The 25,749-nt window shown below is 39.6% G+C and overlaps 3 protein-coding genes across 4 annotated transcripts; 2 read left to right on the top strand and 1 right to left on the bottom strand.

Moving 5' to 3' along the window:
• The first annotated feature begins 399 nt into the window (after positions 1 to 399).
• Positions 400 to 4,451, top strand: LOC122304390 (protein NDL1-like). 2 transcript variants are annotated; one of them, XM_043116644.1, is made up of 11 exons: positions 400 to 584; positions 1,649 to 1,748; positions 1,984 to 2,081; positions 2,210 to 2,298; positions 2,522 to 2,582; positions 2,809 to 2,895; positions 2,982 to 3,059; positions 3,151 to 3,210; positions 3,353 to 3,408; positions 3,526 to 3,661; positions 3,853 to 4,451. In XM_043116644.1, the coding sequence occupies exons 1-11, from the start codon at positions 525 to 527 to the stop codon at positions 4,072 to 4,074; spliced, it is 1,047 nt and encodes a 348-aa protein (XP_042972578.1). In that variant the 5' UTR covers positions 400 to 524; the 3' UTR covers positions 4,075 to 4,451. The 2 variants fall into 2 exon arrangements, with proteins under 2 accessions (XP_042972578.1, XP_042972579.1); XM_043116645.1 differs by having other exon boundaries at positions 401 to 584; positions 3,154 to 3,210.
• Positions 4,452 to 6,931: 2,480 nt separating this feature from the next.
• Positions 6,932 to 12,373, top strand: LOC122304389 (mitochondrial carrier protein CoAc2). The gene is made up of 8 exons (XM_043116643.1): positions 6,932 to 7,315; positions 9,918 to 10,003; positions 10,094 to 10,301; positions 10,432 to 10,558; positions 10,670 to 10,854; positions 10,933 to 11,055; positions 11,130 to 11,219; positions 11,902 to 12,373. The coding sequence occupies exons 1-8, from the start codon at positions 7,154 to 7,156 to the stop codon at positions 11,950 to 11,952; spliced, it is 1,032 nt and encodes a 343-aa protein (XP_042972577.1). The 5' UTR covers positions 6,932 to 7,153; the 3' UTR covers positions 11,953 to 12,373.
• LOC122304388 (pentatricopeptide repeat-containing protein At2g15690, mitochondrial-like) lies at positions 12,260 to 14,052 on the bottom strand. The gene has a single exon (XM_043116641.1). The coding sequence runs from the start codon at positions 13,924 to 13,926 to the stop codon at positions 12,457 to 12,459; it is 1,470 nt and encodes a 489-aa protein (XP_042972575.1). The 5' UTR covers positions 13,927 to 14,052; the 3' UTR covers positions 12,260 to 12,456.
• Between the last annotated feature and the right edge of the window lie 11,697 nt (positions 14,053 to 25,749).

Below are 25,749 nucleotides of genomic sequence, written 5' to 3'. Positions count from 1 at the left end.
CCCACAACTTATAATTTTATATAGCTTGAAAGTCCAAAAATGAAAGATTTTGGGCCCACAAAAAATATTTGAATGAGGTGTACAAAAGGCAAAAAATTAGACACACTCATAGTCAAAAACCATAATGATTGGGCCACGTCACCCCCACCGCTCCCCGTTTGGTCAGGTTGAAAGTCAATAACAGCCTAGCTAGGTGATATTTTTTTTTTTTTGAGATAAAAAAACTGACCATCATCCCGGGGAAAAAAATGAAAAATAAAAAGAAATTCAGTTGGTACGGAAGGTCTAAACGCGTCGGTGGTGGTTAACCGTAGGTTGTTTTTTATTAGAGAGAGAGTGTCGTAAATTCACGAGAATCGCTTGGTATATAAGCCAAGGTGGGCTATATTTCGATAGAGAGCACGAGACAGATATATATAGAGAGAGAGAGAGAGAGAGAGAGAGAGAGAGAGAGATAGAGAGAGAGAGAGTCCTGGAGAGGGAGAAAGGCTGTGCGGGGCTTTGAGACACAGAGAACTGCGGCCATGGCGGATTCCAATGATTCAGTTGCTGTCGATATGGAGGAGATCTATCTCGGCGGGAAGGTTTGTATTTTATTTTATTTTTTTTAAGCTTTGCTGACGGTGGGTCAATTTCCAACTTTTTTCTTCTTTTCTTTGTTCCGATGGCTGGTTTTTAACCTCCGCGAGATTCTTTTTTTTTCCTGGTATTTTGAATGAATCGGCGGTGTTTAATTTATAAAAAAAATATAAAAACTCTATTCATCATAAAGGGTATTCTTTAATCTTTAATTTTATTCACTTTTTCGCCTTCTCTTGTAAACGTATTAAAATTTAAATAAGTGGTAGAATTAGATGGTTTTGGAATAATATTTTCTAAACTTTCCTTCGATTAATTTGGTATTCGATTTGAGTTGGGTTCTGGGGATTTTATATTTTCTCGTTATTCACTGTCATTGTTTGTAGTTCTTTGTTTCTTGGGCGGGCGCGGGGATGAGATTCCTTTTTTCTCGCATGATGCCTTTTAGCATAAGAGTAAACGCTTCCTTTAAGGAGTGATTTCCTTTGATCAAATCGTGTTGCATAGAAGAAAATTGAGCTATATACTCTTATTTTCTTTTTTCTTGTTATTATATGGAAAATTCTAGCTGTTGCTTTGTGTTTCGGTTTCTTTCCCAGTTTTTCATGGTTTGATTGGTCTAAAGTCGATGTCTTCTCTAGGCCTAAGAATATGAGATTCTGTGCCTTTCTTTTAAACTGTCATTCTTTTTTTTTCCTTGAAAAGTAACGAATTAAATGATTGAATCAGAATCGGATGTTTGTTTTACCTATATCTTTTTGGAAAGTTAGATCGATATGATGTGGTCTGAAAAGGTGTAAATACACATGGGGAAGTTTGTTTTGGGAATTGAATTCTCTAGATAAACTGGCGTTTTCCCCTTGACATGTACTCAACAACCGATTCCTATTTCTTAACTGAAGGCCATCTCTTTTCACAAATGCCTACACAGGTCGAGGATTTTATGATGACGAAACTGCTTTACAGTTCATCTCTTTGAATTTTAGTTTTATATGGTTATTTGCTTCTATGTTGTAGTAATGGGCTTATTTCTCTGTTCATAACACATATTATGATTTGTCATCTGCAGGAACATCTTGTACAAACTGGCCGTGGTCCTGTGTCTGTTATAGTCTACGGAGATCAAGACAAGCCAGCGCTACTTACTTACCCGGATTTAGCTTTAAATCGTAAGTGCAGTGAAGTCAGTATGTGGCCTTCTAGTGGCATGGGCCAGGGTGTGCCGGGGTTGGGGACTAGGTTCAACCTCACCAACCAAATCTGGAAAAAAAAATGAATGTGCAATTTGGGTTTTTCTTTTTGTTGCTCTTCTTATTCACCAATAACGTAATATGCTCGAATCTGTCCCCTTTTCTTCTAATACTATCTCACAACGGTGATTCTAATATCAATAATTTTGAGCAGATGTGTCTTGTTTCCAAGGATTATTCTTCGTTCCTGAAGCAGCTTCTTTGTTGCTCCACAATTTCTGTATTTACCATATCAGTCCTCCTGGACATGAGGTCTGTAAACGGTTGACTTGTCTTCTTATTTTGCTATTATTCTATCTGGAAAAATATATTGCATTCAATTGCAACTGAATGTTATTTTTTACATAGTTTTTCTGGACCTTTCATAAGAGTTCTTGCAGTTAGGAGCTGCTGCAATTTTTCCTGAAGATTCTGTGCTGTCTGTCGATGATTTGGCAGATCAGATCATTGAGGTTCTCAACTATTTCAGGTCATGATTATTCTAAAATATTTTTGGTGATTTATTGTCAGTTTTTGTTATCCAAAGCTCATAATTTTAATTATTAAGTAGCATGCTAGATGAGGTTCTTTTTGTGCTTGTTAACGGGACAAAGTAGAAGGATTTATGCATGGATTATCTTCAATGGTGGCTTCTCTGGTGAGAAATTGTCTGTCAATTTGGTTTCTGATTACATTTTTATATCCTTCTTCAGGCTTGGTGCAGTGATGTGCATGGGGGTAACGGCTGGTGCCTACATCCTTACACTATTTGCGGTATGTACCCTTTCAGAGATAGTTTTTCCCCCCTGAAGTAATCCAAGATTTTATTAGTAAATGCAAAAGACGTAGCCCAAGTAGATAGGAAGTAGACAAGAGGAACAACTAAATGGACATAGAAAAAGAGACAAGAAAGTCATGGAAATGCATTCCGGGTCCTATGACCAGTATGTTTTCAAACAATTCTATTATTTGGTCCACTGAGCAAGGTTTCATGTTACAGATGAAATATAGGGAGCGCGTTCTTGGTTTGATACTCGTGTCCCCTTTATGCAAAGCTCCCTCTTGGTCTGAATGGATATATAATAAGGTTCTTTCCTCAGACCTCATTGTTATTCTTACAAGCAAACATGTATAAATCTGAATATTATATCCAAGGTCGTCTATTATCTGTAGGTGATGTCAAATTTTCTATATTTCTATGGCATGTGTGGCTTGGTGAAAGAGTGTTTGCTTCAACGGTACTTCAGCAAGGTACCCTACTTCTTCAATTGTTGTGGTTTGTAATTTCCTTTGCTCATACTACGTGGTTCTATTGGGTTGGTCGAGTGATGGGAAATTGTAGCAGGAAGTTCGTGGTGGTGTGGGAGTTCCAGAAGCAGATATGGTTCAAGCATGCAAAAGAGTCAGTTTCTAAGCTAATTTTTAAATTCATTTTTGAAAAATGCATCCTCTGGAATTGGATTGTCTTTCTTTTTCTCCTCTATATGTTGGACTGGCTAAAAGGCGACGCTTGTTTAATTCCCATGTTATATTTGTTTCCTCAGTTGCTAGATGAGAGGCAGAGCATAAATGTTTTGCGATTTCTTCATGCTATAAACAGGTAAAAACTGTGCCATAGCTGGGTTCGTAGAGTTATTTATTTGTGCGCATTTATATTATTTCTGGATACATTGAGTGTCTATGCTTATGTGCTTCAATTTTCTTTGCCAACTTGCAGGAGACCTGACATTACTGAAGGGTTGAAGAGACTAAGATGTCGTTCACTTATTTTTGTTGGGGATAGTTCTCCTTTCCATTCTGAGGCTCTCCACATGACCTCAAAACTCGATCGGAGATTTAGTGCTCTAGTTGAGGTATGTGGTGCGAAGTGTGTGTAGGAGTATTCTGTTACAGGCCGTGTTCAAAAAAGAAATAGTTGTTTTCTGCATTATTTCAAACTATAGTGCTCACATCACAGGTTACTCTTCTGATTTAATCCAGGATATATATGAAATTGAATAATTGTACATGGGTGTGCATATCAAAGGTCGTGTTGTTTGTGCAGGTCCAGGCTTGTGGATCAGTGGTGACAGAGGAGCAGCCACATGCCATGTTGATACCCATGGAGTTCTTTTTGATGGGGTATGGGTTGTATAGGCCATGCCACTTCAATGACAGCCCAAGGAGTCCACTCAGTCCATCTTGCATCTCCCCAGAACTCCTCTCTCCTGAAAGCATGGGTTTGAAACTAAAACCGATTAAAACTCGTGTTTCACTTGATGTTTAAAGCCTAAGAGAGACTGAATTACACATACTACTCTTTTTCATCTTCCCGAGGTTTCAACTTGAAGGTCGACAGGAACTGCATAGATCATTTTCGTTCTTAGTACTAGAACTACATCAAGTTGATTCAGAAGATGTCCAATTTTTTTTTGTTCTTTTTTCTTTTCAAGTTCAATTGAAAAGATTAGATTTGTTGGAGGGGTTGTAGATAACGAAGGGAAGGATGTTACAGAATGTATACATATAGGGAGCAGAGACCTGCATTCATTCATTTGTAGTCGAGGGAATCATTGACCCCTGTCTGTAAATTATACAACGAACTGATATATATTCATGTACGACAAGCAATCAATAACAGGGTGGAACTATTCAATTGTTTAAGATGTGCTCCCCATGTCTAAGTCCCCCCCACCCCCGCTTCTCTCTCTCTCTCGCTCTCTCTCTCTCTCTCTCTCTCTCTCTCTCTCAAGCAATCAATAGGTGGAACTATTCAATTTTGTGTATCTTAATATACATCTTAATATTCAAAGAGAAACTTTTGCCTGGTGATGATACATATGTGCTAAGTTCTACTTCGACTTGGTCCTTCTTGTTGGCTGCTGCTACCGAGACATGTATTTCCTTCTGTTTTGGTTTTGGAAAAAGGGTTCATTTTATTTTCTAATTAATCTAACTCTCGGGACATTTACAAAGTAGAATAAAAGTGGGGTATGAATGTAGCATATAGCATTCCCAAAACCTCTCGGTGTTTTGGTTTGCAATTAGACTTTCTGAATTTTGTGCCATTTTGGGATGAGATTGTTTGTGCTGCATAGTTTCTGGATGTTGATGATCCAATCACAAAAGAAGGCTAAAATATATTTAAGAATACTATGACTTCCTAGATGGATTTGTCATCAAGCCTTTTCCTTTCGTCTTTGCTTTGAAGAGATAGATCATGTGTTGCAATTTAGAAATGCCTGCAACAACCAAGTCTTTGCCATGCAGCGAAGAAGTCATTTTTTTGTTGATTGAGTGCTTGACTGCACACCCCAAAATATAGAGTTTGAGTATATAGGATTAAGGTCTAGCATTAGAGAGAGTAGTAATTAAGGTAAAAGGGTTTTTTTTTTTTTTTTTTAGGTTTTTTAAGGTAAAGGGTTTTCAGGGCTAAGGTTTAAGCTTGTTCGGTGTGCTTAATTTGGCCAACTAAAAATTAATATAACTTGCCTTGAAATAATAATAATAAAAAAATAATAATAATAATAATTTAATTTGGATAACTATGCCTAGGGCAGTCCAATAACTTTGCTCGTGAGTCACAAAAGTGGCAAGCAAGCATATGGTCGGTTGTTGCAAATTGAGACTCACGTTTTCTTCGCAGGTACTCCACTGATACTGAACCCATATAGCTTATGCTTGCCGACTCGGATTCAATATTTTGTAATTTAAGTTAAAAGGAGTAGAGAAATTCTACGCGGAAGCCTTACACTACACACTTTTATTTAATTAATATGTAATTTATCATTTTTATCATTCTACTTTAAATTTAGGAATTGAGATGAGACGATTTTAAATGAAAATTAAATAAAATATTGTTAGAATATTATTTATTAATATTATTATTATTTTTAGATTTAAAAAAGTTGAATTGTTTATTATATTTTGTGAAAATTTAAAAAAATTGTAATGATGAGATGAGATAAAATATTCTCTGAATCTAAATGAGCACTTAATGCTTAAATAAATATATATATGCGTTTAGAGGAATGCTATACAACCTCTCAACATTCCACACTCCACTTTTTTTTTTCAAATTTTTAATATTTTTTAATATTTTTTTGAATTTATTCTTTTTAAATTAATTTAATTCTTTTATTCATTATTTATATATTAAATATTTGATAAAAGATAAAATAATAAAAATTAAAAAAAAAATATGGAGTGTGGAATATTGGAAGATTGTGAAGATTTTTTCATGCGTTTAAATAAAATGATAAAATTAACAAATGACATGTTGGTTAGATAGAAGTGTCTAGTGTAAAACTTCTTATAGCATTCCTCAAAAGGGTAAAGGTATTCCCGAAATATGGATACATGGTAATTAAAACTTTTATTAACTTTTGCAACGATATTTATTAAATTTTAAGTTTGGACTTGGCAATTAAAAAATATATTTAAAAAAATCTAGATGATGAAAGATTATATATTATTTTTGCAAATTGCGCAAGTTTACAACTAATTTATATAAATTACTCAATATCAATGGCCTCATAATTAGAGGTACATCAAAATGTTAAATAGCGAACCTATTAAAATGTTTATATCTAGAAAAGAAACTTTGAGATATATTTTTATAAACAATATTAGTTATAGTATTAGAGTGTGAAAACTTCGTGCACTCTTTTTTTTTTTTAACATAATAAGGAAGATTTAAGATTCAGATGAAAAAATCAATTTTTTCTTAATAGATCTTATTTTTTTCAAATGGATTGTACAGTCTTTACACATTAAGACTATATATAATATTATTATATTTTTATTGAGATTTCTGGAGTACCTTAAAAAAATTGTTTTGAGTAAAAAATATGAAAATTATTAGAGGAATTTATGAAAATTTTCTCATTCTTATTTATTAAGAAAATTGAGACAATAACTAAAATTATTAGACCTAATTATTTATATTTGGACTAAAAACTAAAGAAAGAAAATAAAAATTTTATATATAATCATTTTCTACGTCTTTTTTTATACATTTGATAAGTTACATTAATTTTTTTAATATAAAATAATTAATTTTGGCAAAGAATATCCCAATTCTCATAAATTCGCCGCGGACTTCCACGCGTTAAGGGCAATGGAATCGCAAGTAAAATAGGAGACGGAGCTGTACAACCAACCCCTTGTCATCTTTCACAAAAAAGGAATCTTGGGGGGCCGTGGGCTGCTCTGACCTCCTTGAAGCCCAGAACGTATAAAATCTTCAAGCTTTTGCACAGACCCGTCTCGATTATCTCTCTTCCCATTCCCTGTTGCCTAACAGTTCCTTGAACAACTCGATACCAGGAAATTCTTCTGTGTCTTTTCCTTAAAAGTGTTGGTGAATGGAGAAGAAGAGAGACGGAGGAGATCAGATGGGTATGTTCTTTGATGGGGTTGTAGAGGCCATGCCAGTGTTTGCCAAGGAACTGGTTGCTGGGGGACTTGCTGGTGGGATTGCAAAGACGGTGGTTGCACCCCTCGAGCGTGTCAAGATTTTGTTTCAGGTACAATTGGGTTGGAGATTCTCTTTGGTAGTATTGGATTCAGTATTGATTCCTAAATTTCTTATCCTGTGCAGACTGTTAGTGATGTTTTATTTTTGGTTTTTGGGGTTTTGTGTTTCTCTTCTTTCTTATTTCTTTCGTTTGTATGTTCCGTCTTTTGTTAAATTGCCATTTGTGCAAAAGTTATGGTATGACGAGAAGAAGTATGTCTAATTATTTCGTTATATTCTAAACACTCGCATCTAGTGGGTCAGACTTTTTCTTAATAAATTGGTCAAGGAATATTTAATTATATGAAATTGAAGTTTGAAGTGAGTGTTAACTATGTAAAATTACACTTGCCCAAATGCTTATGCCGGTAAATTTAATCATTTGGTTTATATTCTAACATCTTAGAGGGTTTATGTTTTTTTTTTTTTTTTAAATGACTAATTTAGGATCTCTTGAATTGACTATAAATGACTACGTTTCGACTGCAAATGAAATGAGATTTACGAGTTCAGAAGATGCTTTGATGGGCGTTTGTTGCAAATTTAGCGTGTAATTGAGGTAGTAATCAATTCTTGAGATAGGTTGCTCCCCATTTCGGATCTTGCTTCAAGTTTCCATTTTCTTAATTCAACACATTGTAAGGATCAATTACGTAGAATCAAGCAGGGGAAAGAAGAAAAAGGATGCGATATCCCAATTGTACACCTGGGCTCCCCACCAAAGGGAGTGGTATTTTCTTTTTGGTTTGAATTACGTGCTTACTTTCTTCATATTCTCTATGCTTGAGCTTCTGAATGAAGTCCACGGGATTGTAATTCAAACCATATAAGTGAAATGTGTTTACTAGTTTTGATAGGAAAATGCATTTATTAGTTTTAGAGGTTAACGGGGGAAATCTACTTGTTTCGCTCTTCTTTCCATGATAGATAAAAGCTTATCACCTTTAAGTTTGAGGTTTTGATATTTTCTTCCTGAGTTCAATGATGCCTTGCATATTTCTTAGTATTATTATATAGTTAGTCAAGGATTAACAACTAATGAGCATATAATTTAATCTATTCCTAGTCAAGTTCTTTTAGGTTCCTTGCAAGATCATGGATGAGTAAAAGTCTATAACCATGATCTCTATAATTTCATATTTTGTTGACAATTATGGATCAACTATTAGAGAGAGGCTTACTCTGGCTTCTACCTGATAGTCCATATAAGATCAGTTTCATTTTCGTTTACCAAAAATATGGTGCTACTTTTTTCTTGCATGGCGTTTTACTCCGTGTCAAGATCTGGGTGCTGTCTAGGCTCCTTCAGTAATTAATTGAGCATAAATTCAGCTCTCTTGGTATAGTAGTGGTTAAAGGGAATCATAGATTGAAGGGATTAAAAAGGTAAGTTGATTTTTTGTGTGATTTAACCTGTGGTGGCCAGTGATGAATTTCAGTTCTTGTTTTTACTGATATAATCATAATATCTGAGGTTGTTAATTGAATTTATGATTGATGCCTATTACTATATATGATTTTGGTTTCTGTGGATTGATTGTCTTCTTTCTTAATGGTTTCCGGATTGGAAAAATAGTTTTAGCTAAAAATTATTTACTCAGCCTTCATGATTTTATGGATCACTGTCATGGCTATCCTATGGCTTAATTATATTGTCTTGACGGATTACTTTCCCATCCTTTGTGGGGTGAGAAAGGGTTGGGGAGGTAGGTCAGGGATGAGTTTCAGAATTTTATATTTTTTATCATGGGATACAGTATTTCGTAACCAGGTCATAGGGATGGATAGGTCCAGATATTAACTAAGAGAGATACTGATAGAGCTGGTAAAACCAATGATAACAATACTGAGATGTCTGAAGTAATTTTACATTGGGGAGGAAATTCACTTTTCATGATTCCATGAACGTAACTTAAGAAATACTTGCCTAATTGTAAGAACATTTAGATTTCCATTTTACAGTGGCACAAAAACCTACCAACCTCTCATTCATCTCCTAGAGTTGCATAGGTTTATGTTGGGTATTTGTGAGCATACCCAACTCGGATAATTCTGGTTAAAAATATGATATATCTTCAATTTGAAAAGTCGGAGCCATTGTCTAGTGCAATGGTAAAGTCTCAGGCAGTCAAGTGCAAGTGCACATGTTAAAGTCTTTGAGAGTGGTCATTTCATGCAAATATGTTGAAGGACCATCTCCTAACCATCCCTTTGAGGAACCTATATAGGATCCATTTGTTGGCATTTATCCAGAAAGTAATTTTATGACTCGAAATCAATTTTAGGCAAAATATTTAATTGGCCAGAGTATTCTTTTCAAATGATAGGATTGGTTACCTGGCAATTTTCTCTTAAGTTGGTAGGTGGCCTCCAAGAAGTGGAAACAAACACCTAACTAAGTGGAATTAGCATTGAAAAATCACCTGTCTCTCTGATTAGGATGGTGAATCAGCAATTTTATCAACAATTCTTCTTTGGGTAATTTGATCCTGTATATTTCCAGCTTTATACTGCTGTTGAAGATCTATCATGGATTTGGATTTGATATATAGTTCAGTAATAAACAGATGTCCTTAAAAGCTGAAAAATATACATTTATAAATCCTTTTCAGACCAGACGAGCAGAATTCCAGAGCATAGGGCTGTTTGGTTCCTTTCAAAAAATTGCAAGGACAGAAGGGGTTATGGGTTTCTACAGGTAGATCCCTGAGTCAGTCTCATTTATACAGAGGTTGTTTCTGAACTATTCTGTTTCTGAGCAATCATTTATTTTGGTACTTTTTCTCAGAGGGAATGGCGCTAGTGTTGCTCGAATTATTCCCTATGCGGCACTGCATTACATGGCTTACGAACAATATCGCAGATGGATAATACTCACTTTTCCTGACATGGGGAGAGGACCCGTGCTTGATCTTGTGGCAGGATCATTTGCTGGAGGAACCGCTGTGCTTTTTACCCATCCTCTTGATTTAGTTCGGACTAAATTGGCTTATCAGGTAAGTGTGCTGGGTTGGATCATTGTTGCAGAGATACCTGCTGGGTTTGGCTCCTCTCATCTGAGCCTTGTTTGAAAGTCTCTTACATTTCCTTGGGCTAATGTCAACTAATTTATATGTGATAGTGCAGATTGTTGGTTCGGCAAAGTTGAATGCAAAAACAGTACTTAAAAATGAAAACATTTATAAAGGAATTATTGATTGTTTCTCGAAGACTTATAAGGAGGCAGGGATTAGAGGTCTCTACCGTGGTGTGGGTATATATTTCTAAACTGCTTGCATCAGTTATAGCTGTTATTCTGCATTTTCTGTGGTTCTTCAACATCCTTGTGAGTTTTTTATATCCGACATGTAAATAACATTGTCAGCCCCATCACTATATGGAATCTTCCCATATGCTGGTTTGAAGTTTTATTTCTACGAGGACATGAAACGTCATGTCCCTGCAGAGCATAAGAATAGTATTGTGGTAAAACTTGTATGTGGATCGGTTGCTGGCTTATTGGGTCAGACCTTCACATACCCTCTTGATGTTGTCCGGAGGCAAATGCAGGTTAATTACTACATTTATATTTTGAATATTATTTTAAAGTGGCGCATCAATAGGAAGATTGATCAACCATCATAACAGGTTCAACGGCATTTGGCATCTAACGGTGCTGAGATAAAAGGAACGATAGAAACTCTTGTAATGATTGCTCAAAAGCAAGGATGGAAGCAGTTATTTTCTGGGCTGAGCATCAACTACTTGAAGGTTGGATACATATTCATTGGGAATTCTTTATCATATCTTTTCTCCATGCATAATTAAGTGTCATTCTTCTTCAGGTTGTACCATCTGTTGCAATCGGGTTTACTGTTTATGATCTTATGAAATCCTGCCTGAGAGTTCCAGCACGAGATGAAGCTGTTATTGAGGTGGTATCCAACAGAAGAACTAGCCAACCATCATCACTTCCTTCTTGATAAAAACTCTTTACTAACATTTATCTTCTAGTGGCCTTCTTACAAGTCTTCACTTGCTTCGTAGGCCATTTTTTTCATCTGCATATTCCATTCTTTTGAGTTGTATAATACCACATGATGTCGATTACATTCATCTAAGTAGACCTCCTTCAAGGTCTAATTTCACAGTTTAGGAGGGGGATGATCCTTAACTTGGTGAACATCATTCACCAGGCATTCAGACTACCTCATGCATTGTTTCCATATAGTCGTGATGTATTTCTCTGACAGGGAGCACCCCAAAATGTACATACCAGTGGAAGATCAATAACAAATCGACTCTGCTGCAGTGACACAAGTGAATAATGATAATATCACCGAATAGTTTAGTCCTTCATAGTAATGTTCTTTTTTCATCCTTTGCTGATTAGTTCATTGGAACAGCTAGCTGGTATTACCTTGAATGACAAAAAATGTCTTTTCTTTTCTTTTCTTTTTTCAATAGCTCTCTCTCTCTCTCTCTCTCTCTGTGCAGTCATTTTCGAGAACCTTGTTATAAATGTGAAAGGTCTGGGCAACTTAGGATTTATATAAAAGAAAGTGCTAACCATCATCTATTGGCAATGCCACAATATTAACCAACTGTTGTTTCCAGGGAGCCGGAAACATAAATGTGAAGGGTTCAACAATTGACGAGGGTAATTGAAATCTAGGAGGATGTATTTATCTTCATGTCAAGGATCAGCAAACACTACCCCTGGTGATTTCACATTTGGAGAACTCGATCGAGAATATTTATTATTTCAGGGCACCCATAATTGATCAGGTATAAGAACTGTCAATATGAGAAGTAGCATCCAACATACTTCATGAAGCATGAGCCATTGAAGAATCATAGAGCTAAAAAACAACATTTGACCAGATGATGGCGAGTGCCATATCTGATTCTTAAGATTTGATATCAAATTTCACAATTATCAGCCTTTTCAAATCATTGAGCAGATATATAAAGCTGGAGCAAAAGGAAGATATATTTCATACCTTGTTACATGTAAATCTTAGCATGCAAACACACGCTGTTTCAAAGTTAATGTACAACATATTGGCAAATTGCTGAACTTTTTTTAGCGTTAAAAGGTAGAGGAATCTCAGTAGAACCATAATGTACGATGAAAGCACTATCTACATTAGCATCAAGGTGTCAACTGCTTTACCAATAATCCCTACAAGAGCACTTTCCATCCTTGAAATGATGGAACCTCTTGTTATCCCTAACAATCAACTCCCTCCCAACAATTTTGGACATGATTTTTATGGCATTATGGCAGTCACCACAGATCCTTAGATTCTTAATGATCCTGAGAGTTGTCCTTGCCGGAGTACTAATCAAACCGTAGGCAATTGCCAAGCGCTCACTATGATACATTAAAGCCTGTTCTTTGGCCTCCTGATCAATGTCATGAAGCACGTATCTTGTATCCGGCACATATCCTGCTTCCCTCAACTGCCCATTCAGACCTTTCAACTTCTCAAACGCCTCTTCCTTGTAAGGACCGGCACACCGATACTCACTCAACCTATTCTTATCCTCGATCATATTAATTGCAGAATGCTTCTTCCTAGGGGGAATTGAGATTCTGTCAGCGACAGCTCTGGAAGGATCAAGACTAACTAATAACTGCTCAACGCGTTCTTCAAGTTCTATATCTCCATGAATTCTTGCATAATACCTAATAGTGTCCCAAACCTCAGGCACAGGCTCAAACGGCATTTTCTCAATGAACTCTTCTGCTTCATTCAAATGACCAGACCCCCCAAGGACATCAATAACCGCTAAACAATGCTCCATTCTCGGAGCAATTTCATAGTCAGTCATCATCGATTTGAAGTGTATTAACCCTTCTGCAACAGCTTCTGCACTAGCACATGCTGATAAAACCGCCAAAAATGTATTCCCATTGGGCTGCAATCCAACCTCCCTCATCTCCTCAAATAACAACAACCCATCATTGCCCTTCCCATTCACTGCATACCCATTTATCATCGAATGCCATGAATTCATATTCCTCTCGCGCATTCTATCAAACACTCTGCGTGCTTCTTTCATACTACCACATCTCCCATACACCTCAATCAATTTGTTATTCAATTCCATGTCTCCACGAAACGGAGACCGTTTCAAGAATTCATCCACCCTCCTCCCAACCTCAACCGACTTAGAATTTGCACATGAGTCCAACAATGCACAGAAAACACTATAATCGGCACAAACACCTTGACCCATAAGGTCCACAACCTCTTCAACCTTACCCTCCCTACACAAACCCATTAAATCAACATTTGGTGTATCACGGCACAATGAGTCTCTGGCACTTTCGCTGTTTAGATTACTGTTCGTTGGTTGGTCATCCGAGCTGCTCTTCTTGTTGCTCTGTGAAAGATCAGGGTGAATTTTGTACCGAGAACTGGACCGAGTGCTAGTGCTTTGGCGGTGAGAGACGCCAACGCGGTGGCTATAGACCCTGGGGTTGTGGGCATTTGGAATTGCGTAGTTGCAAAGAGGTTTGGATGGGGTGGGAGTGAAAGATAGCAGTGCCGGGGGTTGTGGGGTTAATGGAAGTCTGAAGTGAGAGGAGATAAAGGAGTTTCCAGAGCGCTGAAGAGACATTAGAGAAGCCATTGATGGGAACTTGCTACTTGAGAGCAAGTACTTGCCGTAGCAACGCCTGGCTGTTCTGAGATGCAGATGCTCGAACCAGCCCTTCGAATCAGTTCGCCCAATATAATTTCAATTTTCTTTTTTTAAATAATCCAAATTTTTAGATAAGTCACGACTAGGGTGCTACTCGCATGAAACACCCGGGAGAAGGGTTTTTGACCTGAAAAAAATTTAGTTGGAAGTATAATTATATATTAATATATATATCAATATAATGTAATTGATAAAAAAGTAAATTTTATTAAAAATAATATTAATTTAAATTTTGAATATGAAGAAATTAATATTAATACGCAGATTAGTACGCGACATTACTTGTATATAGCAAAATTCTTTTAACTCTACCCCCGCTCCCAGCAGGCAGAGGTAGGGTCAAAAACCTCATTTGCCCTACTTTCCTGCCTAGGCCAATTCATTGGGTCTAAGAAATTATTTTTAAGTTTAAAAAGAAATTTTAGATGCAAATTATAATATAATTTAAATTATAAATTAAAATTTTTCAAAACAAAAAAGAATTTAAACATAGAGTTATATTTTAAATTGTCTTGGCCTCCTAAGTCAACTTTTATTCAGGAGGTTAAGACAATACAATAATCATATTTAAGCAATTTGAGACTTACTATGCAGGAAATTAAGATAATCTAATAACTTGAATACAATTTCAAATATTTAATAAATTGTATATATTTATATAAAATATATTTATTTATATAAATATATATATATATTTTTAATATGGTGGAGCGGAGCGGGGGTGAGGAGGTGGAGCATGAACAAATATTTTGAAGACTCCTTTTAGAGCCCAATATATATATTGAATTTGTTTACTGTGAATTTTTTTTAAAAGAAATACTTTTAAAATAGATCAATTTTCCCCAAGGGAAAATCTTCAAAACTCAAATTTATACATTCTTTTAAACAAAGAATCTTCTTGGTCCTCTTTTGGAGTCATGAACACCTAAGATTCTCCTTGTCTGCTTCTCTTAACAAGGGGATTGATTTTCTTATGTTATTGGCATGTTGTGTGGAGGGACCATCCCAACTAAAGGACCCTAAAATATATGAGGAGGCTCGTAGTACAATAAAAGCCAAGAAGCCCAGAGGATGGGCTCAGGGGCCATAGAGGGATAGTTAAGAAGAGTTTGAAGGAAAATATGCATGGCATCACCTTTAACGGAAGGATAAAAACATTAAGAAGTGATGCGATTACTCAAAATCCTAAGTAGTGATCCGTATCAGTAAATCCTGAATGAGATAGGTACAACAAACGAGCCTATATATACAGGTAACCTTTGATAATTAGGTATAACTGTAATACAATTACTTCTTAACTAACTTAAGCATCGGAGTGTTTGCAGGAGAAGCCCTCTCAAGTTTCATCAACGAATTGCGGCAGCACAGTGGTAGATTGGGAGTGAGACACGTCCTTAACATTTGGCGCCGTTTGTGAGATCTTTGTGATTCAGCGTGGTTCTCATGTGCCAATTGTAATGCGCTCAGTAGCGAGCTGAACGATGGACGCCTTACTGACATCTGTAGAAGCGCGACTAGTGGTAGCAGAGGAAAAATTGAGACAGGCTCTAGAGGCTATGAGAATCTTACAAGAAGAGAACAACGACTTAAGACAAAAGAACGCCAATTCTCATAATGTTGATGTGCTCGCTCACAGTGAGCAAGGTGAAGGAGAGGCATATTGCAATGTCGAAATGGATACTGAATGAATAGAGAAAGAAAGAATGCATGACGAGTTGAAGGAGTTGGCAAGAAGTATGAAGAGATGGCAAAAAAGATGGGCGGTTCTTCCTCGGTGGAAAGTCTACTATACCAAACAGATCTGCCGTACAGTACACGTATTATGGTTGTGCCGCTCTTGCCAAAATTTAAAGTTCCCCAAATAGATATGTACGATGGGTCCAAGGACCCGGTAGATCATCTGGAAAACTTTAAAGCTCATATCACGCTCCACGGTTTCCCAGGGGAGATTGTGTGGACCCGGTAGATCATCTAGAAAACTTTAAAGCTCATATCACGCTCCACGGTTTCCCATGGGAGATTGTGTGTAGGGCTTTCCCTTTGACCCTGAAAGGGACCATTAGGGGGTGGTTCGGGACCCTCAAACCGAAGTTAATAGACAGCTTTGGAGAACTGGCAAAATAGTTCTTAATCCAGTTCATGCCTAGTAGGAGACGTCGGCACCCAGCCGCCTACCTATTAACGGTTAAGCAAAAGAAGGATGAGAATTTAAAGGCCTACTTGGCCCGTTTCAACAAAGAACGCCTAACAATGAATGACCAAGATGAGAATATCACTTTGGCCTCCCTTTTAGGAGGGGTGTGGCCGCGCAATCATTTTATGACAGAGTTGGCTTGGAGGACTCCTTCCACCCTTAAAGAGTTCATGGACAGGGCAGATGATTTTTTCAAAGCAGAAGATACTTTACAAGCTTTGGTGGACCCTTGTAAAGAAGATACCAAGATTGAGCAGAGAAACAGAAAGGCTGATAAGAAGGGTAAGCCAAGTAGGCGAGAAAGAGTGAGAGAAAGGCAGTTAGATCACAACCTCAGACTGGTGCACAATAGTCTAAGCATACGAGAAGAGGAGAGAGAAAGGGAAAGCTGCCACCCTATCAAAACGAGTAGTCGGTATTGCAAGTATCATCAGTCAAAATTGCATTGGACTGAGGACTGCACGACCATGAGAAAGAGGGTCGTTGAGTTAGCAGGAACCAGCGAGTCGGAATGAATGGTCGCTGAGCGGTCAAAACCCAGAAGGCGTCAGGAGACTAGACAAGGAACAAGGCAGAGTTTCAGTCTAGAACGAAGGCGCCATGTTAATGACCACCAGGAAAAGGGGGTGAGGTCGCCCCCAAGGGGTGACAGGAACAGGGCGCCCATAGGAGAGATAAAGACTATAGCAGGAGGTTTTGCTGGAGGTGATGTCTCCGTGTCCGGTTGAAAGGCATATGAACAGAAGGCAAGATATGAAGAGGTATTCATAGCGGATAAGGCGCACAAACAACCAAAGCTTAGTAATGAGTGAATGATGATATCCTCTGAAGAGAAGGACAGGGAAGGAGTCATGTACTCGCATGACGATGCTCTAGTAATTAGCCTTGTAATAGCCAATTAAACAATCAGGCGGGTGCTAGTAGACAATGGGAGCTTTGCTGATATACTGTTCTGGGAAGCGTTTGTCAAAATGGGGATCGATGTGGGCAAACTGAGGCTCTCCCCTACACCGTTAAAGGGTTTCTCAGGGGATACTATCCAGCCCGTAGAAGCAATTATGCTTCTGGTAATTGTAGGAATTGGGGCGCAGACAGCAACCACCATGACCGATTTCTTAGTAGTAAAAGCTCATTCCTCTTACAATTCTATATTGGGAAGATTGACACTCAACCATTTGAGAGCGGTAACATCCACCTACCATCTCAAGATGAAGTTCCTAACCGATAGTGGTGTGGGCGAGGCAAGAGACGAACAGGCCCTGGCCCGAGAATGCTATGTACAATAACTAAGGAAAGTCAAAAAGGAAGTCTGCATTGTAGCAGGACAAGATGGGGCCTTGCCACCCCACCCGCCGCCTGTAGCAGTAACTTGCAAAATAGACATAGAAGTTAGGGATGATTGGGGTCAACAACATGCATAAGTCAACGAACCTCTGGAACTCGTGACATTATATGCTGACCACCTTGGAACTACTACCCGTATCGGGACACAAGTCTCACCAGCAGATAGAGAAGCCTTGATACAGTTGTTGGTAGAACACAGGGATATCTTCGCATGGAGCTATAAAGAGATGCCTGGTATAGACAACAAGGTCATTGAGCACTGCTTAGGTGTAGATCCAATGCACAAGGCAGTATGACAGAAGAGGAGATCGTTCAGTGCAGAAAAGTACGCCGCTATTAATGAAGAAGTTGAATGACTGCTCGTAGCCGGCTTCATTAGAGAATCCCACTACCTGGAGTGGTTATCCAACGTTGTCATGGTGAAAAAGGCAAATGGGAAGTAGAGAATGTGCGTAGACTTCACAGATCTAAACAAAGCTTGTCTGAAAGATAGCTTCCCCTTACAACACATTGACGTCATTGTAAATGCTACAGCAGGACATCATATGTTGAGCTTCATGGATGCGCGTATTCAGGTAACAACCAGATACGGATGAATGCAACAGAATAAGAAAAAACATCGTTCATAATAGATCGAGGGCTATATTGCTACCAGGTCATGCCCTTTAGACTGAAGAATGCAAGGGCGAACTACCAAAGGTTGGTGAATCGAATGTTCAAGAAACAGATTGGGAGATCTATGGAGGTATACGTGGATGACCTACTGGTAAAGAGTAAAGAGCCCGCCCAGCACCTCGTGGATTTGCGAACGGCGTTTAGAGTCTTACGCCATTATAAAATGAAGCTGAACCCAACGAAGTGTGCTTTCGGGGTCTAGTCGGAGAAATTTTTGGGCTTCATTGTGTCCGAAAGAGAAATTGAAGCCTCTCCAAATAAGATAGAGGCCATAATCAATATGAAACCACCAAAAAATCTAAACGAGACTCAACGGCTGGCGAGGAGAATGGCTACCCTGGGAAGTTTCATAGCCAGGTTAACAGATAAGTGCCTCCCCTTTTCCCAAGTACTACGGAAGGTACATCCTTGGAATGAGCAGTGCGATGAAGCATTGAGAGGTTAAAAGGGTATCTGGCCAATCCACCCCTTTTAAAGTGACCAGAGAAGGGTGACGTACTCTATGCGTATCTAGCAGTCTCCCTGCACACTGTATCCGCCATTCTCGTAAAGAAGGAAGGAACCGTCCAGCACCCGATGTATTATGTGAGTCGAGTGCTCAGAGGAGCAGAAGCAAGGTATCCTTGAATTGAATTATTGGATTTGCCTTGGTAGTGGCGGCTAGGAAACTCCATCCTTATTTTCAAGCTCACATAGTAAGGGTGCTAATGGAGGCTCTGTTGGCAAAAATTCTGAGAAAGCCGGATAGCACAAGAAGGCTGATAGGTTGGTCAATCGAGCTGAGTGAATTCGATGTAGAGTATGAGCCAAGAAAAGTAATTAAAGGACAAACAATGACAGATTTTCTAGCAGAATTCTCAAACTTTCCCCAGGAGGAGGCAATAGCACCATTAGGGAAGCTGTGTGTGTTATTTATAGACGGATCGTCTTGCAGGCTAGGTGGAGGCCTGGGGATACATTTACTAAGCCCTGATGGCCAAGAGCGGTATTACATGGCAACACTGGTGTTCAAAGTAACAAACAACGAAGCTAAATATGAAGTGCTTATAGCGGGATTGTCTGTGGCCGCCCAAATAGGGGCAACCGAAGTGGATGCCAGGTCAGATTCACAGGTAGTAGTAAATTAAGTTTTGAGCCTGTATACTACAAAGGGCGATAAGTTAAAAAAGTACCTAGCACGAGTTTGGGAGATACGCGATCTCTTTTCATATTTCGCTATAACTTAGATACCAAGAGCGGACAACAAGGTCGTAGACAGATTGGCACGAGTGGCATCCGGAGGGGAGGAAGTATCCCTACCATGGCAAGTAGAGAGAAGGGTTATCGAGGTCTCAGCTGTTGGCACAGAGGTAGGTGTCCTAGAGTCAAGCATCCTAGATTGGGCTAACAAGGTAGTAGAGTACTTGGATGAAGGAAAATTACTAGAAGCAAGAGAAGAGGCAAGAAGGATAAAGAAAAGGGCGGCTCGATTCCTACTCATCGATGGAATCCTTTATAAAAGAGGTTTCTCCATCCCTTTGCTGCGATGCATCTCCACACAAGGAGCACAGTATGTCCTAGCTGAGATACATGAAAGAGAATGTAGAAATCACTCTGGGGGAAGAACCTTGGCTAGAAAAAGCGGTCTGGGCAGGATATTACTAGCCTAATGCTCTAAGGGATGCGTGGGAATTCACCAAGAAATGTGCAAAATGCCAGACTTACGCGCCCGTACCACATGCCCTCCGGAGGAGTTAACATCGGTGACAACACTATGACCTTTCGCCCAGTGGGGGGTAGATTTGGTGGGACCCTTCCCGCCAGGAAAAAGTGGTGTTAAATTCATGATAGTCACTGTCGATTATTTCACAAAGTGGGCAAAAGCAGAGCTGTTAGCAATAATTACAAGCAAAGTCGTGATGAAATTCTTGTGAAAAAATGTCATTTGCAAGTTCAAAATTCTCCAAAGTATTATAGCTAACAATGGGCGCCAGTTCGACTCAGACCACTACAGGGAATGGTGTGTTGAGTTAAGGATTAGGGCGAAGTACTCCTCCCCAGGCCACCCCCAAGCAAATGGTCAAACTGAGGCAACAAACAAGGCATTACTCTCAATCCTTAAGAAAAAGGTCATGGAGAAGAAAAGAGATTAGGTGGACGAGCTGCTAGACGTAATCTGGGCATATAGAACTACAGCAAAAACCCTAACAGGGGAATCCCTGTTTTACACTGGCAAATGGATGCGAGGCGGTTACGCCAGTGGAAATAGGGTTACCAACCTACAGAACGAGCCATTTTTCAAATGCCTAGAATGACAAGAAGATAGAAGAATATCTCGACTTACTCGAAGAAGAAAGAGAGATGACGGAAGCTCGGATGCTGCAAGAAAAGAAGAAAACCAAGGAGTACTTCAATAAAAGAGTAAGGCCCAAGACTTTTAAAGTGGGCGCCCTGGTTTTGAAGAAAAGCGGGGTGACTACCCAAGGTGAGGGGAAAATGGGACCCCGATGGGAAGGTCCTTACCTATGGTAGCAATAACAGGCTTGGATCATATCAATTGAAAGACAGCCAGGGCAAAGAATTACCGCACCCGTGGAACAAGGAGCACTTAAAGAAATTCTATCAATACTTGTCGTAGTATTTCTAGTTTAGTATTCCTTTTCTTTACTTTTGTCTGATGATTGCATTATCGCTTTTTATGAATATATGTTGTTTTATTCATTAAAAATTCCGTACAAAGGGAGGAGTTCCCAGGGGTGAATTTAGATTCTGTGAAAAGAAAGGCAGGGAAAGTCAGGGACTGTTTGACTAGCAAACACCAAAGACAAGCCTTAGTAGTTTGTAGTGCCATGAAAAGAGGGCGTGTAGGTTTTCAGACCACGCCAACCTTAAACACCAAAGACAAGCCTTAGTAGCTTGTCTTTGGGAAGGTCCTTACCTACCCAAGGCGAGGGGAAAATGGGACCCCGATGGGAAGGTCCTTACCTATGGTAGCAATAACAGGCTTGGATCATATCGGTTGACAGACAGCCAGGGCAAAGAATTACTGCACCCGTGGAACGCGGAGCACTTAAAGAAATTCTATCAATACTTGTCGTAGTATTTCTAGTTTAGTATTCCTTTTCTTTACTTTTGTCTGATGATTGCATTATCGCTTTTTATGAATATATTTTGTTTTATTCATTAAAAATTCCATACAAAGGGAGGAGTTCCTAGGGGTGAATTTAGATTTTGTGAAAAGAAAGGCAGGGAAAGTCAGGGACTGTTTGACTAGTAAACACCAAAGACAAGCCTTAGCAGTTTGTAGTGCCATGAAAAGAGGACATGTAGGTTTTCAGACCACGCCAACCCTAAACACCAAAGACAAGCCTTAGTAGCTTGTGGTGTCATGAAAAAAGGGGTGCGTAGGTCTTCAGACTATGCCAACCCTAAACACAAAAAAAAGCCTTAGCAGCTTGTTGTGCCACGAAAAAAAGGGCGCGTAGATCCTCAAACCATGCTGACCCTAAACACCAAAAACAAGCCTTAGAAGCTTGTGGTGCCACGAAAAAAGTTTGCGTAGGTCCTTAAACCACGCCGACCCTAAACACCAAAGATAAGTTTTAACAACTTGTGGTTGCCATGAAAGAGGGTGCGTAGGTGCTCAGACCACACCGACTCTAAACACCAAAGACAAGCCTTACTAGTTTGGGATGCTATGAAAAGAGGGCGCGTAGGTCCCTAGACCACGCTGACTCTAAACACCAAAGACAAGCCTTACCAGCTTATAGTGCCACGAAAAGAGAGCGCACAGGTCCTTAGACCACACCGATGCTAAACATCAAAGACAAGCCTTAGCAGCGTGTGGTGCTATGAAAAGAGGGCACGTATGTCCTCAGATCACGCCGACCCTAAACACCAAAGACAAGCTTTAGCAGCTTGTGGTGCCACAAAAAAAGGGCACAGAAGTTCTTAGACCACGCCGACTCTAAATACCAAAGGCAAGCCTTGGCGACTTGTAGTGCCATGAAAAAAAGGCCCATAAGTCCTCAGACCACTCCGACCCTAAATGCCAGGCAAGCCTTAGCAGCTTGTGGTGCCGTGTAAAAGATAAAAAATAAAAGGACGCAGTAACCTAAGCATTCGACAGAGCAAATCAAAATCCATTATTACAAATGTACAAAATATAGAAACACAAGGAAACTCTCCACAGTTAAAGGCAGGAGGGGAAAAAATGGTTAAGGGGCATTGTCAATTGGGAACGTTGGGGGCACGTTTATAAGAGCGTCAGACATCTCTTTCCAAACTCGTCAACCTCGCGGTGGGAAATTTCCTCAGGATAAAATAAATCCCAATCAAGAATCCTAAGGTTGGTGGCAGGATCAACTAGGAGACGGTTCCTCAGCCTCAGAATGCCGCAGCCATGCCCATAAGTAAATGCATGTTCCCTTACAGCAGGGACGTGGGCCAACTGGGCGAGGAGCTGTGCGACCTCCTCCTGAGTAGTAGTTAGCTCCCCCATCTTCTCAGATAGACTCTGTTGGCTGACTGTAAGAGCCGAGTTTGCCTCCTGAAGATTCTTCTCGAAGGACCTACAGCTGTCTTGACAACGGGCCAGGTCTCCACGAAGAGAGGATAGTGCCTCATCGCAGGCAGCAAGCTTGGATTTCAAGCGAGAGTTCTCAACCTCAAAGTTCCCCTAGGCCTCCGAAAGTCGTAGCCTGGTTGAGTCCCTCTCAGGGTGGACAATGGACAAGGCGAGGTAGTCTTTAACTTTGGCCACATTTGCTAGACGGTTAGCCTCGCGCAGCTCCAGGACTTCAGCCTCACGCATCTCGAGGTCACCTTGCAAAGAATGAGAATAACCCTCAGATTGCTCTAATAGGATCCTTAACTCCTCCCTCTCCTCGGCTAAGGCTGCCAGTTCAGCCCTGTCAACTCGCCATTTCTCAGAAGCACGTTTGGCTATGTAGCATAGCTGGCAACGCTTTTTAACCTCCTCCTCAAGACTGGAACGGTCAGCAACTATCCACGCAGCCAAATCATTGATGCCCTGCAAGAAGAAGAAGCAACCAATATGAAGGGAGGCTAAGATAAAAAGGAGTATATGCAAAATGGGACAGAAGGCATAATACCTCAGAGAGCCAACTTCTCAAACGGGTAGCCATCTGGGCAATGGCCTCAACCTGGGAATTAACAGCCCTTGAGGTATCACCACTGCTAGCGTCCCCCCTCACAATCTTGCCAGGGTCTGAGAGGGGTGCCTCCCCAGGCCTCACATATGAAGCCATCGTCCTCCCCGATGAATCACCCAAGCGCACAGGGGGCAGAGGAGGTAGCGGGTAGGCCTCACGAAGACGGGTGTCTTTCCTTAAGAAATTCACCCACTCCTCCTCAAGGAAGGAGTCAGTATCCCTGCCAAAAGAGGAGGCGTGGAGAGAAGGAAGAGAGAGTCAGGCCCAGCTACCAATTGGCGAAGGGGTATTTCCCCCAGAGATGGTGTCTGGCAAGCTTTCTAGGGAAGTTTGGCATGAACCAACCTTGCCGCCCACTTTGACCGAGCGTGGAGGGACACTCCTTGTTGCACCTTCCGCCCTATTCAAAGGTGAGGCGTCTGGTGTTTCCATGTGGCCACTTATGGGCAAAACAGTGGCCGCCTCAACATGGGCAATGGTGGAAGGAGGGGGCAATATTAAGGGTTGTGACCACTTCTGCGCCCTGCTCGACCTGACTCACTCAACCCTCTAGCATAGGAAATTCAAACGCAGTGGTAGAAGCCGTTACATGCTCTTGCGTCCTAGGCACAACCTGGAGGGAGGCGGCCAGGTCAAAAAGGGCCATGTCGGCTAAACCCTTCATATCCCTCAGGCTACAAGAACGTGGCGGCGACGGGGAGGGAAAAGGCGAGGAAGGTTTAGTGGTATCAGGTGGGGTAAAACTCTGGTTGTGACCTCCCCCTGAGGATGCGGTGATGACCTCTGGTTGCAGCGACGGAGGCTCGGGCAGGGCTGAGCACCGACAGATCAGAGTCGGTATCTGGGTCCTCCGACTCCGACTTCGACTTTGTCGGAGGCCAAGTTTGACCTCCGACTCCGGCTCTGAAGGCTATATGCTTCACTCTGGCTTCGACTTCGACTTGTCAGAACGGAGTCGGGACAGAGTCAGTGAGACCGTGGGAGGGTAGTGGGCACCGTGCGATGACCCAGATCTGTGACGGCGTGGGGACTTGGGGTGACGGCCGACGGGGATTGCCGAGTGCCGACTGGGGCACCTGAAAACAGAGTTTCAAAAAAACCAAAAAACAAATCAACAACCAAAAGTTCAAAACCATAATAGATAAAAGAGAAATCAAAAATTCAAAACAACTAAAACAGATTTCAAAGTTTCAAACCCAAGAACGAATCGAATGATTTCTGTTAGAGAGAGAGAGAGAGAGAGAGAGAGAGAGAGAGAGAGAGACAGAGAGAGAGGAGATACCAGAGAAAATTGTTGACATCTAACACCTACCCATTTCTCAGCCGCTCCTCATGTCGAGCATGGCTTAAAGCCATCGTCACTAGATGTGTAGACGAATTGCCGCATGATTTTCTCTTAGTAACCTCTCTCTCTTCTCCCTCAAGGCATGGCTTTCTGTTACAGTCGATGGTTTGAGAAGTAAGAAAGGCTGAGTCTTGGAGGATTCGGGAAGGAACAAGACGAAATGGATGAAGAATTTGGTCTGAAGTCTTTTGGTCAAAAATGTTAAAGTGAAGTGCAGTGCCGCATGTGATCTTAGTCGTTGGATCATGCACTGGGAAGTGGTAAAGATGGAAGTCACACGTGGAGGCAGCAACACTAGTCTTATCTTATGTAGTTGAAATTACTATTAAGTCCATTATAGTTTACTACTTTATCAGCATTGATATTTGTAATGTTTATTATATCTTTTTAAATAATGCAAAAGGTTCCGCTCCCATCTACCCACCGTTGGCCTTTTTATTTATTTATTTTAAAATTTTTTTATTTCATGATTAAAGAAACATTTTTTAATAATATTGTGAATATTTAAAAAAAATTTAAAGATGATAAAAAAAATACATATAATAAAAGGACTAAAAAAATACATTAAAACCACTAACGGTAGCTCCTAGTGGCTATAGCGTTGTCTATCATATTAATAGTTGTCATCATCCCATTGGTTGATAGTTATATTTGTATATATTTGTAATACATTTAATACATAGTTATAGACTATAGTAATTTAGTTATAGTGATTTAGTATAACTATATATATTATATAAGTATGAATATATATAGTCTAATGACTCTAATACTATACAGTATATATATAGTTATATAGTATATTATATATATAAACTATCCTATATATATAATATTATAATATATAAAATAAAATAAGATATTTGATATTAAAATAAGGTATAGTAACTTATAGTAAATTAGTAATGTAAATTAACTATATAAGGTATAGTAACTTATAGTGTAACTATATTAACTTATAGTAACTTATAGTAAATTAGTAATGTAAATCAACTATATAAGGTATAGTAACTTATAATGTAACTATATTAACTTATAGT

Source organism: Carya illinoinensis, chromosome 3, assembly GCF_018687715.1.
Source record: "Carya illinoinensis cultivar Pawnee chromosome 3, C.illinoinensisPawnee_v1, whole genome shotgun sequence".
Taxonomy (NCBI): Eukaryota; Viridiplantae; Streptophyta; class Magnoliopsida; order Fagales; family Juglandaceae; genus Carya; species Carya illinoinensis.
This window is presented reverse-complemented; position numbering and strand designations above follow the sequence as displayed.